General features: G+C 41.9%; 1 protein-coding gene across 6 annotated transcripts in view; it reads right to left on the bottom strand.

The window, feature by feature from the left end:
• The window catches only part of LOC118398761 (ubiquitin-conjugating enzyme E2 J1-like), a 39,166-nt gene extending 21,712 nt beyond the window's left edge, over positions 1 to 17,454 (bottom strand). For all 6 annotated transcript variants that reach the window (XM_052471140.1, XM_052471137.1, XM_052471138.1 and 3 more), the window contains exon 1: positions 17,125 to 17,454. Coding sequence is in view for 5 of the 6 variants with exons in the window: in XM_052471137.1 (XP_052327097.1) it covers positions 17,125 to 17,155 (31 nt within the window). In the remaining variant the exon portion in view is untranslated. The remainder of the gene's footprint in view (positions 1 to 17,124) is intronic.
• Between the last annotated feature and the right edge of the window lie 2,439 nt (positions 17,455 to 19,893).

The raw sequence follows: 19,893 nt of genomic DNA, 5'->3' as shown, positions 1-19,893 counted from the left end.
CAGTGGTTTTGGTCCACCAGCGTCAAATAGCTGTAAAAACAATATTTTGTGTCATTGAAAATATATTTCACAGCGATTTAGATGGTACAATCATTCCTTACACTATTCAGTGCCTGTTTTCTCACATAAACTGAAATTGAGCGAACAGTGTAGAATTGTAGCAACCAGGAAATTAACAAATCCACTTGATAAACACAGCCAAAGTCAGAACAGCTTTCCCAGTATCCTTTTTCCAACAGATGTTCCCCCGGAAGGAGAAATACAAATATCACAGCCAATCATAACACTGGCGGGTAAGTAATACTGTAAAACTGTATAATTTCACTATTAGCGACAGATATATTATGGACATTTGCTGATGCAAAAAAACAAAAAAAATCAAGCTTAGACATCATGTTGTAGGAGTCAGACACCGACAGATGCATTTCTGTTTATACAGCTTGGAAATCCGTTACAAATAGATGCTAAGCTTCAACGGGAATTGGCACAATTACAACAAAGCTGAAATGTATGTAAGCACTCAAGCAAGTCACAACTTCAAGCACACTACAAAGGAAATATTAATCATTTTCTGTGGAATTGTGCAACAGGTTGTACCCTCTTTGTTACTGCTATGGGATCCCCCATGGCTCCAAATTATGCTAATTTGTATGTGGGTTACATGGAGAAACAGTCTATTTTCAATCCTCTCAAAAATGTTTTCTTGCCTCACATCATTATTTGGAAATGGTATATTGATGATATTTTTGTTCTATGGAGGGGTGATGCAAAACAGCTCCAGGCATTTCTTGTTTTTCTATCATTTGAGATTTACTATGCAATCTGACACACGTCAAATCAGTTTTCTTGATCTTCTGATCTTGTGTGAAGATAATGTTCTATACACTGATCTTTACAGGAAGCGTAATGATCATAACAGTTTGTTGAGGGCTGATAGTTGTCACCCACTTCCCTTGAAAAATAGTTGTCACCCACTTCCCTTGAAAAATAGTTTGCCCCACAGCCAATTATGTCGAATCAAAATAATTTGAAAGAAACAAATCAGATTGACAGAAATATGAGAGACGCAAAGGAAGTGAAAGGAGAGGGGCTACAAGAATGATAAGATTAATATTGCCATTGAGAAAATTCTAAACAAAACATGACCAATTGGTACACTTTGATTTACCACCCCAAGATATTCCTGAACAACGTCTATTTGCGCCCCTACTGGATTGAAATTACAAATGTAATGGCTGTGATCAATGCAATGGCACTTATAAATGTAGATCCTTCAAACACCCACAAACAAGGAAATCGATCCCAATCAAATGTGTTATTACGTGCTCCACTAAGGCAGTTATTTATCTTATAACTTGTCCTTGTGGTAAAAATTATGTAGGTAAAACAAAGCACAAATTAAAAGTATGTATATCAGAGCATCGTAGCACCATTAGGTGTAAAAACTTTACTTACCCAGTTGCGGCCCACTTCTTGGAGGCAGGCCACTCGATTTAGTTTCTGCGTTATATTGGCATCGAACATGTCACCCTCCCTAGGAGAGGGGATGACCTTGATAATTTATTGTTAAAAAGAGAGGCTGCCTGGATCTTTAACTTAAAGACCCTTGCGCCCTTCGGTCTCAAAGTAGACTTTGATCTGAAGCCATTCTTGTAATTATTGTGACTTTGCCATTGTAATTGTTTGTAAGCTTGTGTAGTCAAATGAATCTATGATCGTATGCTATCCATTTGTTGTTTGTATGCTGTTCTTTGTATGACATTTTAATATTTGATAATTAACCAATGATATTAGGCCACTCTTGGCCATGATTACAGACAACTGTGTCTTTTGACACTACATAAACGAGTCATCCCGCAGTGTTTGTGATCATACCCTGATGAAGACAGCTTTGCTGTCAACGTTGGTAATTCAATTTTTGCATCCGAGCTCCTAGAGTGTGCGGCTCTCTTTCATTTTGTTGACATCGACCAGGGTATCAATTCAAATGTGTTGCATTCTAATACAATTTGATTAATTGACAGAGTGCTTAATATTATACACTGCTCAAAAAAATAAAGGGAACACTTAAACAACACAATGTAACTCCAAGTCAATCACACTTCTGTGAAATCAAACTGTCCACTTAGGAAGCAACACTGATTGACAATAAATGTCACATGCTGTTGTGCAAATGGTATAGACAACAGGTGGAAATTATAGGCAATTAGCAAGACACCCCCAATAAAGGAGTGGTTCTGGAGGTGATAACCACAGACCACTTCTCAGTTCCTATGCTTCCTGGCTGATGTTTTGGTCCCTTTTGAATGCTGGCGATGCTTTCACTCTAGTGGTAGCACGAGACGGAGTCTACAACCCACACAAGTGGCTCAGGTAGTGCAGCTCATCCAGGATGGAACATCAATGCGAGCTGTGGCAAGAAGGTTTGCTGTGTCTGTCAGCGTCGTGTCCAGAGCATGGAGGCACTACCAGGAGACGTGGAGGAGGCCGTAGGAGGGCAACAACCCAGCAGCAGGACCGCTACCTCTGCCTTTGTGCAAGGAGGAGCAGGAGGAGCACTGCCAGAGCCCTGCAAAATGACCTCCAGCAGGCCACAAATGTGTCTGCTCAAACGGTCAGAAACAGACTCCATGAGGGTGGTATGAGGGCCCGACATCCACAGGTGGGGGTTGTGCTTACAGCCCAACACCATGCAGGACGTTTGGCATTTGCCAGAGAACACCAAGATTGGCAAATTCGCCACTGGAGCCCTGTGCTCTTCACAGACGAAAGCAGGTTTACACTGAGCACATGTGACAGACGTGACAGTCTGGAGACGCCGTGGAGAACATTCTGCTGCCTGCAACATCCTCCAGCATGACCGGTTTGGCGGTGGGTCAGTCATGGTGTGGGGTGGCATTTCCATGTGCTCGCCAGAGGTAGCCTGAATGCCATTAGGTACCGAGATGAGATCCACAGACCCCTTGTGAGACCATATGCTGGTGCGGTTGGCCCTGGGTTCCTCCTAATGCAAGACAATGCTAGACCTCATGTGGCTGGAGTGTGTCAGCAGTTCCTGCAAGAGGAAGGCATTGATGCTATGGACTGGCCCACCGTTCCCCTGACCTGAATCCAATTGAGCACATCTGGGACATCTTGTCTCGCTCCATCCACCAACGCCACGTTGCACCACAGACTGTCCAGAAGTTGGCGGATGCTTTAGTCCAGGTCTGGGAGGAGATCCCTCAGGAGACAATCCGCCACCTCATCAGGAGCATGCCCAGGCGTTGTAGGGGGGTCATACAGGCACGTGGAGGCCACACACTACTGAGCCTCATTTTGACTTGTTTTAAGGACATTACATCAAAGTTGGATCAGCCTGTAGTGTGGTTTTCCACTTTAATTTTGAGTTTGACTCCAAATCCAGACCTCCATGGGTTGATAAATTTGATTTCCATTGATAATTTTTGTGTGATTTTGTTGTCAGCACATTCAACTATGTAAAGAAAAAAGTATTTAATAAGAATATTTTATTCATTCAGTTCTAGGATGCGTTATTTTAGTGTTCCTTTATTTTTCATGGCAGTGTATATATTAATTTGAAGTGCTTAACATTTGCACAGTGCTTAAAATAATATTCTTCCAGAAGAAAGAACAGTGGATAGAGCTTAAGGACCTTGTATAGTATGAATGAATAATACAGTAAATATTGAACAAAGACTGTAGGGAGCCAAGAGGTCATGGCAGAAGATGTGGTCCCAGCTGCCTTGAGATCATTGACAAGATCCTCCTGTGTAGTTCTGGGCTGATTCCTCACCGTTCTTATGATCATTGCAACTCATTGCAACTCCCTCGGCCTGGGGCTCCAGGTCTCCAGAGATTGACAGTTATTTTATGTTTCTTCCATTTGCGAATAATCGCACCAACTTTCTCACCAAGCTGCTTGGCGATGGTCTTGTAGCCCATTCCAGCCTTGTGTAGGTCTACAATCTTGTCCCTGACATCCTTGGAGAGCTCTTTGGTCTTGGCCATGGTGGAGAGTTTAGAATCTGATTGATTGCTTCTGTGGACAGGTGTCTTTTATACAGGTACCAACTGATATTAGGAGCCCTCCCTTTAAGAGTGTGCTCCCAATCTCATAAAAGACACCTCGGAGCTAGAAATCTTTCTGATTGAGAGGGGTCAAATACTTATTTCCCTCAATAAAATTCAAATCACCTTATAACATGTTTGACATGCGCATTTCTGGATTTTTTTGTTGTTATTCTGTCTCTCACTGTTCAAATATTTCCTATTTCTCCTTTTCCCAAATCCATTCAGCTGATGTTCTGAAAGAGCTGAAAAATCTGGACCCCTACAAATCAGCCGGGCTAGACAATCTGGACCCTTTCTTTCTAAAATTATCTGCCGAAATTGTTGCCACCCCTATTACTAGCCTGTTCCACCTCTCTTTCGTGTCGTCTGAGATTACCAAAGATTGGAAAGCAGCTGCGGTCATCCCCCTCTTCAAAGGGGGGGACACTCTTGACCCAAACTGCTACAGACCTATATCTATCCTACCATGCCTTTCTAAGGTCTTCGAAAGCCAAGTCAACGAACAGATTACCGACCATTTCGAATCTCACCATACCTTCTCTGCTATGCAATCTGGTTTCAGAGCTGGTCATGGGTGCACCTCAGCCACGCTCAAGGTCCTAAACGATATCTTAACCGCCATCGATAAGAAACATTACTGTGCAGCCGTATTCATTGATCTGGCCAAGGCTTTCGACTCTGTCAACCACCACATCCTCATCGGCAGACTCGACAGCCTTGGTTTCTCAAATGATTGCCTCGCCTGGTTCACCAACTACTTCTCTGATAGAGTTCAGTGTGTCAAATCGGAGGGTCTGCTGTCCGGACCTCTGGCAGTCTCTATGGGGGTGCCACAGGGTTAAATTCTTGGACCGACTCTCTTCTCTGTATACATCAATGAGGTCGCTCTTGCTGCTGGTGAGTCCCTGATCCACCTCTACGCAGACGACACCATTCTGTATACTTCCGGCCCTTCTTTGGACACTGTGTTAACAACCCTCCAGGCAAGCTTCAATGCCATACAACTCTCCTTCCGTGGCCTCCAATTGCTCTTAAATACAAGTAATACTAAATGCATGCTCTTCAACCGATCGCTACCTGCACCTACCCGCCTGTCCAACATCACTACTCTGGACGGCTCTGACTTAGAATACGTGGACAACTACAAATACTTAGGTGTCTGGTTAGACTGTAAACTCTCCTTCCAGACCCATATCAAACATCTCCAATCCAAAGTTAAATCTAGAATTGGCTTCCTATTTCGTAACAAAGCATCCTTCACTCATGCTGCCAAACATACCCTTGTAAAACTGACCATCCTACCAATCCGACTTTGGCGATGTCATTTACAAAATAGCCTCCAATACCCTACTCAACAAATTGGATGCAGTCTATCACAGTGCAATCCGTTTTGTCACCAAAGCCCCATATACTACCCACCATTGCGACCTGTACGCTCTCGTTGGCTGGCCCTCGCTTCATGCTCGTCGCCAAACCCACTGGCTCCATGTCATCTACAAGACCCTGCTAGGTAAAGTCCCCCCTTATCTCAGCTCGCTGGTCACCATAGCATCTCCCACCTGTAGCACATGCTCCAGCAGGTATATCTCTCTTGTCACCCCCAAAACCAATTATTTCTTTGGCCGCCTCTCCTTCCAGTTCTCTGCTGCCAATGACTGGAACGAACTACAAAAATCTCTGAAACTGGAACACTTATCTCCCTCACTAGCTTTAAGCACCAACTGTCAGAGCATCTTACAGATTACTGCACCTGTACATAGCCCATCTATAATTTAGCCCAAACAACTACCTCTTTCCCAACTGTATTTAATTTATTTATTTATTTATTTTGCTCCTTTGCACCCCATTATTTTTATTTCTACTTTGCACATTCTTCCATTGCAAAACTACCATTCCAGTGTTTTACTTGCTATATTGTATTTACTTTGCCACCATGGCCTTTTTTGCCTTTACCTCCCTTCTCACCTAATTTGCTCACATTGTATATAGACTTGTTTATACTGTATTATTGACTGTATGTTTGTTTTACTCCATGTGTAACTCTGTGTCGTTGTATCTGTCGAACTGCTTTGCTTTATCTTGGCCAGGTCGCAATTGTAAATGAGAACTTGTTCTCAACTTGCCTACCTGGTTAAATAAAGGTGAAATAAATAAATAAATAAAAAATAAACCTAACATTAAAATTATATACTGATAATTTCTCTGTCAGTGGGCAAACGTACAAAACCAGCAGGGGATCAAATACACCCCCCCCCCCCAATGTATTTAGATCCTTTGCTATAATACTTAAAATTGAGCTTAGGTACATTCTGTTTCCATTGATCATCCTTGATCATCCTTTCTACAACTAGATTGGAGTCCACCAGTGGTAGATTAATTGATTGGACATGATTTGGAAAGGCACACACCTGTCTATTTAAAGGTCCCACAGTTGACAGTGCATGTCAGAGCAAAAAAGGAATTGTCCGCAGAGCTCCGAGGCAGGATTATGTCGAAGCACAGATCTGGGGAAGGGTACCAAAACATGTCTGCAGTATTGAAGGTCCCCAATAACACACTGGCCCCAATCATTCTTAAATGGAAGAAGTTTGGAACCACCAAGACTCTTCTAGAGCTGGCCGCCCAGCCAAACTGACCAATCGGGGGAGAAGGGCCTTGGTCAGGGAGGTGACCAAGAACCCGATGGTCACTCTGACAGAGCTCCAGAGTTCCACTGTGTAGATGGTTGTCCTTCTGGAAGGTTCTCCCATCTCTGCAGCACTCCACCAATCAGGCCTTTATGGTAGAGTGGCCAGATGGAAGCCACTCCTCAGAAAAAGGCACATGACAGCCCGCTTGGAGTTTGCCAAATGGCACCTAAAAGACTCCCAGACCATGAGAAACAAGACTCTTTGGCCTGAATACCAAGCGTCACATCTGGAGGTAAATTGCCACCATTACTAAGGTAACGCATGGTGATGGCAGCATCATGCTGTGGGGATGTTTTTCAGCAGCAGGGTCTCGGAGACTAGTCAGGATTGAGGGAAAGATGAACGGAGCAAAGTACAGAGAGATCCTTGATGAAAACCTGCTCCAGAATGCTAAGACTGTGGTGAAGGTTCACCATCCAACAGGGCAACGACCCTAAGCACACAGCCAAGACAACACAGGAGTGGCTTCGGGACAAGTCTCTGAATGTCCTTGAGTGGCCCAGCCAGAGCCCGGACTTGAACTCGATTGGATCTCTGGAGAGACCTGAAAATAGCTGTGCAGCGACGCTCCCCATCCAACCTGACAGAGCTTGAGAGGATCTGCAGAGAAGAATGGGAGAAACTCCCCAAATACAAGTGTGCCAAGCTTGTAGCATCATACCCAAGACTTGATTCTGTAATCACTGCCAAAGGTGCTTCAACAAAGTACTGAGTAAAGGGTCAGAATACTTATGTAAATGTATCATTTTTTATTTAGTAGAAATTTGCAAAAAATTCTAAAAACCTGTTTTTGCTTTGTTATTGTGTGTAGATTGATGGGGGGGGGGGACAATTTAACCCATTTTAGAATCAGTCTGGAAAAAGTCAAGGGAACTGAATACTTTCCGAATGCAGTATATGGTTTGCATGTGTGTGCGCTACAACCTCTGCCCTAATGCATTGGGCCCACAGGACCGGAGGAGACAGCAAGGGCAATTAATGACAGTGACAGCCACTGTGAGTTAGCACTGTCCAAACTAGGGCACAACTCTCCAGTAGGTCTTCACACAACAAGCCTGCAAAGCAGAGCGAGCAATCCTTTCTCTCGCACTCCCCAGCAGCAACAGATGATGCAATCATACAAAGGAGGAGCTATTGTGGAGGAGGACCATATGTGATTATGAGCAGAAAACTGTTTTCTGGTCTAAAAAAAAAAGTGAGGGAGTCTACAGTATATAGTGCCCTCCGTAATTATTGGGACAGTGAAGCATTTGTTCTTCTTTTGGCTCTGTACTCCAGCACTTTGGATCTGAAATGATACATTATTTGGTCCCGTATTCCTAGCACACAATGATTATATCAAGCTTGTGACTCTACAAACTTGTTGGATGCATTTGCTATTTGTTTTGGTTGTGTTCCATTTTATTTTGCACCCAATAGAAATAATAATCTTGTAGCATTTTGGAGTTACTTTTATTGTAAATAAGAATAGAATATATTTCTAAACACTTCTACATTAATGTAGATGCTACCATGATTATGGATAGTACTGAATGAATCGTGAATAATGATGAGCGATTAAGTTAGACGCACAAATATCATACACCCACAAAAATGATAACCTCCCGTTATTGTAATGGTATCTTGGGGGTATGATATGTGTGTCTGTAACTTTCTCACTGTCCCAATAATTACAGAGGGCACTGTATGTGGACGTGTGGATACAGATTTTCACAATGTTTAAGTTGATACCTCCCGTCTATCTCTACTGCTGTGGGGTGGCAGACAAAATCTTCCACTTGGGACTTCTTTGCGGTTCAGCGATGGGGAAATGATTGTGACCGAGGTGAGATACGGTATCAGAGGCGGGCATGCCAGGCTTGTTATGTTGAGGGCCACTTGGGAGTGTCTCAGCTCCATGTCTCATTCAGCCTGATTACGGTGAGGACTGGGTGTCTGTCAGCACCAGGCTTTGATGGCATGGCAAATGGCGACTCAGACACTGCCTGTGCCACTAAGCTCTCCAGTCATGGGTCTGATCCCCGGGCCATGGCAGCTGTCAACAGTTTGTCCGGTAATATGTGGGTCCCCCTCCAACTCCAACTTCGGCATGGTGGTTGTCTCTCTCAGCAGCTGGCTGAATAATATTCTGATATTTCACAGAAAACACCCACTATTGGACTAACCAGGTTTAATACAGTAGGCTGGTGGGATGAAGAGCAAAATATTGTATACTGAGTGGTTTCAATTGGGATTTGATTTGACAGGTCCTTGGAGGGTTGATTTCCAGATAACACTAGCAGTGTGGTCGGCTTGTGCACACCACCCCCCTCTGTGATGATTATCTGGAAGAGACAGCTGCCATGAGAGGGAACATACAGTATAGGGCTACATAGCTTACACTTCCTATTCCTATTGTGCATTTAGCCTGCCTACCTTGTCCTAAAGTTGCAATTGCCCATTTGTTACTAGGCAAATAGGCTATATGTAAACTTCTAACTCTGAATCTGGGGAGTTCGATGCATAGCCTAATTCAAGGGCTATATTATAATGAGTGTACGGTTAAGTAAAAATTTGTGTTATGGCCATGTGAGCACTCCGTTCTTCTGAGCTGAATCTATCCTGGAGCGCCACTAAGCACTCTAAGAACCACCCGGCCTCAAGTCCAATTCGTTTGGTTTGGGGATTAAGCACTGGCTCCCACTACTGAAAGAGATGCAGCTGCCTTAAAAAAGCACTTGGCACTCTGGTTGTGGCGGGGAGAGAGAAAAAAAGCCTGAAGAGAATAAAAAGCCTAGTTATTTTTTTTCCCGCATGTGGGTGGTCAAATTGGCATGGTCTTGGTGTAGTCTGATATAGCTTAGTCTGCACTCGTGTTTCCCGGGGGATAGCAAGGTGAGATGCAGTTCTCAGACCCCTCCTCCGACAGCGAACATGCCCCCTCCTATAGGCTAAACTACTCAGCCGTCCCTCATTAAAGCCACTGTGGGATCAAGGGCTTTTGAAAGTGAGAGTCAGGCTATCGGTTAAGCATGGTGAGTTATCGTAAAAATTCACAAGTTAGGACACAGAGCTAAAATAATAAGAAAGAAATCCTTGACAACAGTATTGCATAATTTTGTCAGTAAGAATCCAGCTGTTCAAAATCATATAATAAACTAGATCAGGACAACAGTAACGTCAAGCTTTACATGACAGTGCTCTTACCACGGCTCACAGACGTTTCATCAATACTGATACTCACTGCTGATACACAGGGACCAGATGTTGCAGACAGACAGTGACGTTATTTTCTTCACTGGATCAGTTGATTGCTCTGCTGAATACAATCAAAGTTCCTCACGCCTCATTACTTGGAGACTTGGTTAGCATTGGAGTGGAACTCTTGTTCTCAACTAGCCTACCTGGTTAAATAAAGGTGAAATAAAAACTCTACACATGTGAAGCACTTATCCCCTATGGAAGTTGTCAATGCTGTGACTGTCCCTAAAAAGGAACAGACAGACTAGCGCTGGATCTCTGCCCGTTGGTCCTCCTCAAACACCTGGATGCACTTTGACAGGAGCCCAAAACCCTCATTGGTTTTCTATGGCTGCATCCCAAATGGCACTGTATTCCCTTTATAGTGCACTACAAAACATTAGAAACACCTTCCTAATATTGAGTTGCACCCCCTTTAACCCTAAGAATATAGACTCAATTCGTTGTGTGAAAAACCCAGCAGCGTTGCAGTTCTTGACACTCAAACCAGTGCACCTGAGACCTACTATCATACCTCTTTTAAAAAGGCACTTAAAAGTGCACAGAAGACGTGGATGTCGATAAAGGCAGCTCCCCGCACCTTAACCTGTCCATTCCCCTTCATCTACATCTGGGTTTAATAGGTGACATCAATAAGGGATCATAGCTTCCAACTAGATTCACATGTTCAATCTGTCATGGAAAGAGCAGGTGTTCCTAATGTTTTATACACTCAGCGCACTACTTTTGACCAGAGCCCTGGGAATAGGGTGCCATTTGGGACACATTTTATGTGGAGTGCTTTTTTAGCCATGTCTCATAATAACAATGAGTGGGAGTGAAAGAAGAAAAGCCTCTGCTGCCACATGGGCCTGCGGACTCCAGTGGTGAGAAGGGTTTCGGTCAATGGCCCTGGGAGATAGGATTATAATCCTGTACACAAAATCGTTTTACGTAACGCATTTTAGTGTTTGCAGCTGGGGGCGATTCAGGCAGGGTTTGTCCTGTGAGCAGGGAGACACCGTTATGTAACCACTTTTAACCAAACTCTTAAGAAGACACGATAGGGTTTAGAGACATAGGTGATGGAAAACTTGGCGCTCACTACTGACCACTCCCCTTTCCAAACGTAGAGACGGGCTACGTCCCAAATGGCACTCGTTTTTATTTCTCATGTATTTTTCTTCTACTATGTCATTTTTTTAATACTACATTGATATTGATCATTGAATTGTTGAGTTTAGAGCTTGCAAGAACGACATTTCACAGCACTTGTGCACAAGACATTAAAACTTGAAACTATTACCTATATAGTGAACTACGTTTGACCAGAGCCCTATGAGTTGTGCACTATTTAGGGAATAGGGTGCCATTTGGGATGGGAACAATGTTTTAGTTGTGGGTTTCTAATGCTGTTTGTTCACAGCTGTCTGCTCTCCAAACTGGGAGGTAATGCCAGGTCTCAGAGACAAAAGGCAGAAAGTGATACTCTAAACATAGGATCTTCTTTGCTTTTCCACACAGAGGGCAAACTGTAATTGCATTATTTTACAATGTGAATAATTCCTCTAGTTCCCCATAATATAATTGAACTACTACAAAGTGTTGCAGGCTTATCCTTCTTTTGACCCCATTTCAAAACTGGAACCAAGTTTTTTATTTGATAATTTCTCTAACTCAACTATTGCCTCAGACTTATTTCTCAAAATCCAAACTCGAGTTAACCCAAGCCTTATTGTAAGCCCTTCCTTTAAGTCCTTACCTTAAATCCAGCTCACTTGCCAACCAACACCAAGTGTGCAAGGACAAGACAGCTTTGATCAAATTTTCTGATCAGAGAGAATTCTACCTCTATACCTGATCTAGTGTGACAGAAGCGACAGGCAGAAAAATGCTTCATGCTAAAACAAGGTCTCGGTACATTTCGATTATCTTGACAAAGCCCAAGGCAAATGCCACAGAAGGCAGAAAATGAAATCTAGAAACCATCTCTAATTTGATCGAGTGTGAAACCACAGAACCTGCGAACACATGGAGCTTAGTGCAACTGATTGGAACTGGTTGAAAGTGGCATGTTCTTCCCGCCCACTCAGTAACAAGTTAACTACTGACTTTCAGCATGCAAATAGAGAAGGGCACTCAACTTGTACTACACCGACTCTGATGACTGATGATTGTTAAAGGAAATTGATAATAAGATTAAGGCTGTCCCTGACAAAACATTTCTGGAGTCGACTGAAAGTCGTCTGTTCTTTCGACCAATCGATTAGTCCAAATTTTTAAACATGTATTTTTCCAAGACACACCCTATGTGTTTTAATAAAATCAACTAAACTCAGCAAAAAAAAGAAACATCCTCTCACTGTCAACTGCGTTTATTTTCAGCAAACTTAACGTGTAAATATTTGTATGAACATAACAAGGCTCAACAACTGATGTTGTTGAGATGTTACCCCACTCTTCCACCAAGGCACCTGCAAGTTCCCAGACATTTCTGGGGGGAATGGCCCTGACCCTCACACTCTGATCCAACAGGTCCCAGACGTGCTTAATGGGATTGAGATCCGGGCTCTTCGCTGGCCATGGCAGAACACTGACATTCCTGTCTTGCAGAAAATCCCGCACAGAATGAGCAGTATGGCTGGTGGCATTGTCATGCTGTAGGGTCATGTCAGGATGAGCCTGCAGGAAGGGTACCACATGAGGGAGGAGGATGTCTTCCCTGTAACGCACAGCGTTGAGATTGCCTGCAATGACAACAAGCTCAGTCCTATGATGCTGTGACACACAGACCATGACTGACCCTCCACCTCCAAATCGATCCCGCTCCAGAGTACAGGCCTCGGCGAAACGCTCATTCCGTCGACGATAAACGCGAATCTGACCATCACCCCTGGTGAGACAAAACTGCGACTCGTCAGTGAAGAGCACTTTTTGCCAGTCCTGTCTGGTCCAGCGACGGTGGGTTTGTAACCATAGGCAACGTGGTTGCCGGCGATGTCTGGTAAGGACCTGCCTTACAACAGGCCTACAAGCCCTCAGTCCAGCCTCTCTCAGCTTATTGCGGACAGTCTGAGAACTGATGGAGTGGATTGTGTGTTCCTGGTGTAACTCGGGCAGTTGTTGTTGCCATCCTGTACCTGTCCCGCAGGTGTGATGTTCGGATGTACCGATCCTGTGCAGGTGTTGTTACACGTGGTCTGCCACTGTGAGGACGGTCAGCTGTCCATCCTGTCTCCCTGTAGTGCTGTGTTAGGCGTCTCACAGTATGGACATTGCAATTTATTGCCCTTGCCACATCTGCAGTCCTCATGCCTCCTTGCAGCATGTCTAAGGCACGTTCACGCAGATGAGCAGGAACTCTGGGAATCTTTCTTTTGGTGTTTTTCAGAGTCAGTAGAAAGGCCTCTTTAGTGTCCTAAGTTTTCATAACTGACCTTAATTGCCTACCGTCTGTAAGCTGTTAGTGTCTTAACGACCGTTCCACAGGTGCTTGTTCAGTAATTGTTTATGGTTCATTGAACAAGCAAGGGAAACGGTGTTTAAACCCTTTACAATGAAGATCTGTGAAAGACAGGATCTTGAAAAAGGGACATTTCTTTTTTTGCTGAGTTTATGCATTGAGCTTGTCTGAAGCTTTCAGCTTATCATTTGATGAAATAAGACAAATGCCTCAAGAGGGCACCATAGATCTATATCACCAGAAGAAAAAAACAACATGATGTCAGATATGTACAGTGATCTCCACTTATATTGGCACCCTTGGTAAATATGAGCAAAATGGGCTGTAATAAAAATGTCTTTGCTGTTTATCCTCTTGGTCTTTCATTCAAAATATTCACAAAAAATCTAACCTTTAATTGAAGTAAAATGAATGAAAAAAAATGAAAAATGAAAAAAAATAAATGTGAAGTAAATTAAATAAATATTTTTCTTCAAAACGTGTGCCACAATTATTGGCACCCCTAGAAATTCTTAAGTAAAATCTAACTGAAGTATTTCCCATGCATATTTTACATTAAGTTCACCTGAGTGATTAGGAATACTTAAGTGGTAAGCCATGACTTCCTGTTTCACTGGGGTATACATATGAGGTGACATACAGGCCAAGCTCCCATTGTCTTCCGGGAAAGACCCGAGAATACAGTAATAATGTGCGACAAAAGGCTGTTGAGCTACACAAATCAGGAAATGGCTGTGAGAAAATAGCTCAATGATTGAAAATGTCCATTTCCACTATCAGGGCAATTATAAAGACGTTTAAAGCAACTGGAGATGTTTACAATCGGCCTGGAGGAGGATGTGTGTCTATATTGACACCACACACAGTGAGGAGGATGGTTAGAGGGGCCAAAAAAATCTCCAAGAATCACAGCTGGAGAATTGCAGACGTTAGTTGGGTCTTGTGGTCAGAAAGTCTCCAAAACTACGATCAGACGCCACCTACATAACCACAAGTTGTTTGGGAGAGTTGCCATAAAAAAGCCATTGCTGTAATCAAACAACAATCTCAAGCACCTACAGTTTGCCAAATGTTACTGGAACTTTCAATGGGACCAGGTTCTATGGTCAGATGAGACTAAAATAGAGCTTTTTGGAAACAAACACCAGAGGTGGGTTTGGCATAGACAGAAAGATATCCATGCAGAAAAGTACCTCATCACCACTGTGAAGTATGGTGGTGGATCTTTGATGTTGTGGGCTTGTTTTTCTTCCAAAGGCCCTGGACAACTTGTTAGGATACATAGTATCATGGACTCCATCAAGTACCAGCAGATATTACATCAAAACCTGACTGCCTCTGCCAGGAAGCTTAAACTGGGCCTTGGTTGGATCTTCCAGCAGGACAATGAACCAAAGCACACCTCAAAATCAACACAAAAATGGTTCAGTGACCACAGAGTCAAGGTTTTGCCATGGCCATCCCAGTCCCCTGGCCTAAACCTCATGGAAAACCTGTGGGATGAGCTGAAGAGGAGAGTCCACAAGCGTGGACCTCGGAATCCTAAGGATCTGGAGAGAATATGTATGGAGGAATGGTCTCCGATCCCTTGCCATGTGTTCTCCAACCTCATTACACATTATAGAAGAAGAGGTGCAGACAGTATTGAATGAAGGTGTACCAATAATTGTGGCACACGTAAAAAAATATATATGTTAATGTATTTTTTCTTTCAATTATTTTACTTTAATTAAAAAGGCTCAAAACTGAGTAGCACCCCTTGGCCTTAACTGCACATACAGAACTAACAACAACAACATGCATACCTGTCTTTCCTGGTTGAGGGTTGACAAGAGATGAACTGCTTATTTTCTAGTTATGAGATATATTACTGTCATAAATTCCAGATTGTCTGCATAATAAAATAACATTCACCTCGAACATGGGTCCATAAGACATGCCACCAGGGTAAGGCTGGGCGATATGGCCAAAATATCATATCACAATATTTACAAAAAAAATAGACGCTATGATGGTATTTTATGTTTTTGAATAATTAAAAATATGTAAATTTGCTTTGAGTAGTCCGCACCCTATAATTTTTGGCTACATTGAATGTTCTCTCTTAGCTACTTCATGCATGTATAGCTAGTTACGTTTTCGCTTACTAGCTTACTAAGAAAAGACAAACTAGCTGTTTGCAGATGTAAAAAACACAAACTGATAGTGTAATTACAGAACACTATTGGATTTATATTAAGAAGCAGTGAAAACAGCATCGTTATCATCAACATAGTTGCATGTGCTGCATTGACCATGCAGAGACTGAGCGCAAGAGACTCGTGGTCGAGAAGGAACAACAAATGTACTCCTTGAGTGACAGGGAGCGGGGCTAGTTCTGTGTGGAAAGCGGCATGGAGAGAGAGAGTGGAGAGAGAATACTTAAGTAGCGAAGTAAACTATAAAAATGGAAGCTACACATGGCATATCACATTTAACAAACCAAACATTCAAATACAATTATAGAAGGTAGAGTAAAAACCCACACCGGTGTGCATCAATACTGGTATATCGTAAAATACGGTATACCGCCCAGCCATACACCAGGGGTCTCTTCACAGTCCCCAAGTCCAAAACAAATTCACGGTAATGCAGCTTTATACAGACCCATGGAACTGCCATCTCCAATTATTCAATCAAACAGCTAAATTACCTTAAAAAAACAGATGAAAAACAACTCAAGGAACAGCAGGGGGTGTGAGGGGATACGCATATTATTTTTGTTGTTGTATTGTTTGTATTATTTTTGTTATATAACCATTTTTGTTATATAACCATATATATTATATTTAAAAATTCTGTGACTTTCCTTGTCTGTCAGTGTTTTGTTACTTGTCATGTTGCATATTTTTTGTGGGCCCCAGGATGAGGAGCTGCTGCTTCTGCAAAAGCAAATGGGGATCCAAATAAACAAATGTTGCACCTTCCTGTAGTGTGCTCTTGTAGTGTGCTCTTGTGCGTGTGTATCTCCTTGGACCAGACAAGCCAGAACAACAATGTCAACGTCAGATGTGCCTGAAACGCATTCAATATTTTGAAGCGGGTAGTAACCAGGGCTCACTGCTTAGATTATAGTATTTTTAGAAAGGTGTTAGTGAATGCAAATAGCTACAAGACTTAGACATCAACTTTGGATTTGAAAAATGTTCAATGAATCCATGATGTCTGATCAAATGAGCAGCAATACAAAAATAGACAAAGCTATATCATGACTTCAGTTAATGAGTGCTATATGTCAGTGTCATGGAAGTCACTTGTTATTAACTGACAGTACGCCTGTAAAAGGCCACATTGCCGGTGTGATTAGTTCTTAATGTCATATCATTTGTGTTTTGTCTGATTATTAAATTATCACTGGGTACGTTGTTGGATAAACATACAGGAACAAGCTAGCTAACATGGTGGTAAAGTGAGAGGGATGTCATGTCTTAGGTAGCTAGATAGATCAATTAATTAATTAATAGAATGAGGGTGGCATCACTCCATCATTATGGGAAACCCAATGCGGAAGTAAATCAAACCTAATAATTTATGCCAAGCTAGCTAGCATTAGTTTAGCGAGCCAGGATAGCACCTTCGCTGTTTTTTGCTCGTTCGAGATATTGAAAGGAGTAAAAACAGTTTTATTTACAAACTTACCTGGGCTTTTCAGGTTGTATTTGTTCTCCATTTTAACAAGTCAACTGGACTGAAAATGTAGCTGGTGTATGTTTACGAGAGACAGCTGACTTTACTAGCTAGCTAGGAGCTAGCTAACACTGACTTTTGCTTCGTCTGAAACGTCCAAAACATTCGAACAGTATATTCGGTAAAGCTCAGCAACAGCTAAAAGTCGTATGCAGTTAGTTTGTTAACTGTCATATCAATTAGTTATCTACAACGTAAATCCTGACGTGGCACAAGTTTGGTGGGACGGTGACCTGTTCGAAGAAAAATGTTAGTCGTGTGATGTCACTGGAAAAACGTAAACAGGAAGTAGAAAAGTCAAGTTTTGAACAATAAAACTTTATTAAAATACACTTTATTTCATTCGTTCTCTCTCTCTCTCTGTGCGCGCGTGTGTGTGTGTGTGTGTGTGTGTGTGTGTGAGAGAGCATTCATACTTGCGCCAATGCAGAATATTTTCCCATTTATCCAGAAACACTTTTAATGGGATTGCAGTGGCCTTTCATAGCTCCATGGTGAAACAGGATTAAAGGGAGGGCTTTGCGGCTGTGGTTAATGTAATCTCTGCAGTACCACAGGACCCTCCCCTTTTACATCTTTACCCTCCAGCCGACTCTGTCTCTGTACTGCCAGCCAGCTGTCCTCCACCTCAGCCTGCCAACTTGCATCAAGGGGAATACGAGTACAGGACACAGGATTATATGTAATTAATCTTCATTTGATTAAATCCACCTCAAATGATTCACAAAATATGATGTAATATTTTCAAACATTATAACATTCTCAAATTATGTTATTTTGTGTGAGACTCACACTCAAAACCAATGACTGCCCAGCAGGCAATTGCCAGCTGTGTGTACATTATTAATGTAGCCCGACCACGCCACGACTGCCTTCCATGTATAACATCATTATAAAAGACAGAATATAACAACTCTTGAGATATTTTTACCATAGATGTAGCTAACCTTGGCTCCACCAAAAAGTCATCCCTTATTTGGATGACACACAATGGCCATGCATGGTGCTTGTTGATCATGTTGATTATAATTCAATTTGAACCACCCAAGGATGTGATTTTTTTCACCATGAATAAAGGGAATGTCACGGTCTTCCTCCTCTTCATCTGAAGAGGCGAGAAGGATCAAAGGACCAAAATGTAGCGTGGTATGTGTTCATAGTGAATTTTAATAAAGAGAACAAAAGAGTAACAAAAACAACCGTGACGCTACAAATGAGACCTGTGCTGACACAAGCCACTAACATAGACAATCACCCACAAACAAACAGTGCAACCCAGGCTACCTAAGTATGATTCTCAATCAGAGACAACTAATGACACCTGCCTCTGATTGAGAACCATACTAGGCCGAAACATAGAAATCCCAAATCATAGAAAATCAAACAGACTGCCCACCCAACTCACGCCCTGACCATACTATATAAATACAAAACAAAGGAAATAAAGGTCAGAACATGACAGGGAATTGGACTTCTCTAAACCAAATATCAACATTTAAAGGAGATGTATCTAATGCTTGGATAGTTTCATCCGAGCCACTGGCTTAATCCTATTCTTTAACTTTTATATTTGGTTTAGTTGGAGACATGAAACAAACAGATTATTTGTTAACTAGTTGAAAAAAATATGTTAAAGAATAGGACTAAATCAAATCAAACTTTAAATGCACTTTAAATCAAGTTTGATTTGATTTTACCATATTATTTAACTTAGATTTTTTAAATGAAGACGTAAATCTAACATATGAATTATTAACTTAAGATCACATTTGACATCAACCAAAGCATGAAACCCTAGGCCTATATGTGTTGTCTATTTTGGTCATTTCTGTTGAACCCTGGGTTGAATTGAAACAATAGCTGTTGATGACTTTACAAATGCTTTATAGGCCTAAATAATATCATTGATGATATGAGTGTTAAAGTATGGTTACATTTAATTTACTCTGTTAAACCTACCCTTTTGGAATGACTTTGATAGCAACAGTGAAATTTATTTAGTTATTAAGAGATCTCTCAATAATAATTCTCACAAAAGCACATAGGTAGTTGTCCGTGACAAATATCAAAGCTGAGCAGGGCTGGACTTCGAAAAACCGGTAGCTGTAGATTGATAAAATCTCCAGTAGGAGGTGCTGTTCGGCCTATTGTTTATTCTTTCTGATAGTGGATAGAACGTTGAAGATCTGACATTGTTTCGAAGGCACAAATTCAACACATTTTGTACAATGTTTGTCGAAGTAAATAAACCATGTTGAAGTGTCTGGGCAGGATAAGCCAATGTCTTTCAGGTGAAGGATTTAATCAAATTGTAGCAGCCCTTGTAGAAAAATCGAAGAGAACTTCAATACTTCTCTGAGAAACTGGGGCAGAAAATATGGTGAGAAAAAACATATCCCTATAAGAACATTAGCCATGCCTAGTTGCAAAGTCTGCCTTTACTTTAATGGCGGATTAATGTCCCCAACATCTTGAAACAGAATATGTGCAGAATCAATCAATCAATCAAATTAAATGAACACTCATTACTGAATGTACACTAGTTGGATCTCACTATTTGGTTTGTCTCTATTTTCGTATTTACAGTATCTTCCCCCAGAGACACTTTGAATCAATATCGGAATCAGAATCACTTAATTCGTCAAGTACAGTAAAAGTACACATACCTGGAATTTTACTTAGTGAACAGGTGCTGCCAGCAATAGACAAATGTGCAGACAA

This window comes from Oncorhynchus keta, chromosome 19, assembly GCF_023373465.1.
Source record: "Oncorhynchus keta strain PuntledgeMale-10-30-2019 chromosome 19, Oket_V2, whole genome shotgun sequence".
NCBI classification, from domain to species: Eukaryota; Metazoa; Chordata; class Actinopteri; order Salmoniformes; family Salmonidae; genus Oncorhynchus; species Oncorhynchus keta.
Note: the sequence above shows the minus strand (reverse complement) of the source record. Positions and strands in the feature narration are given on the sequence as shown.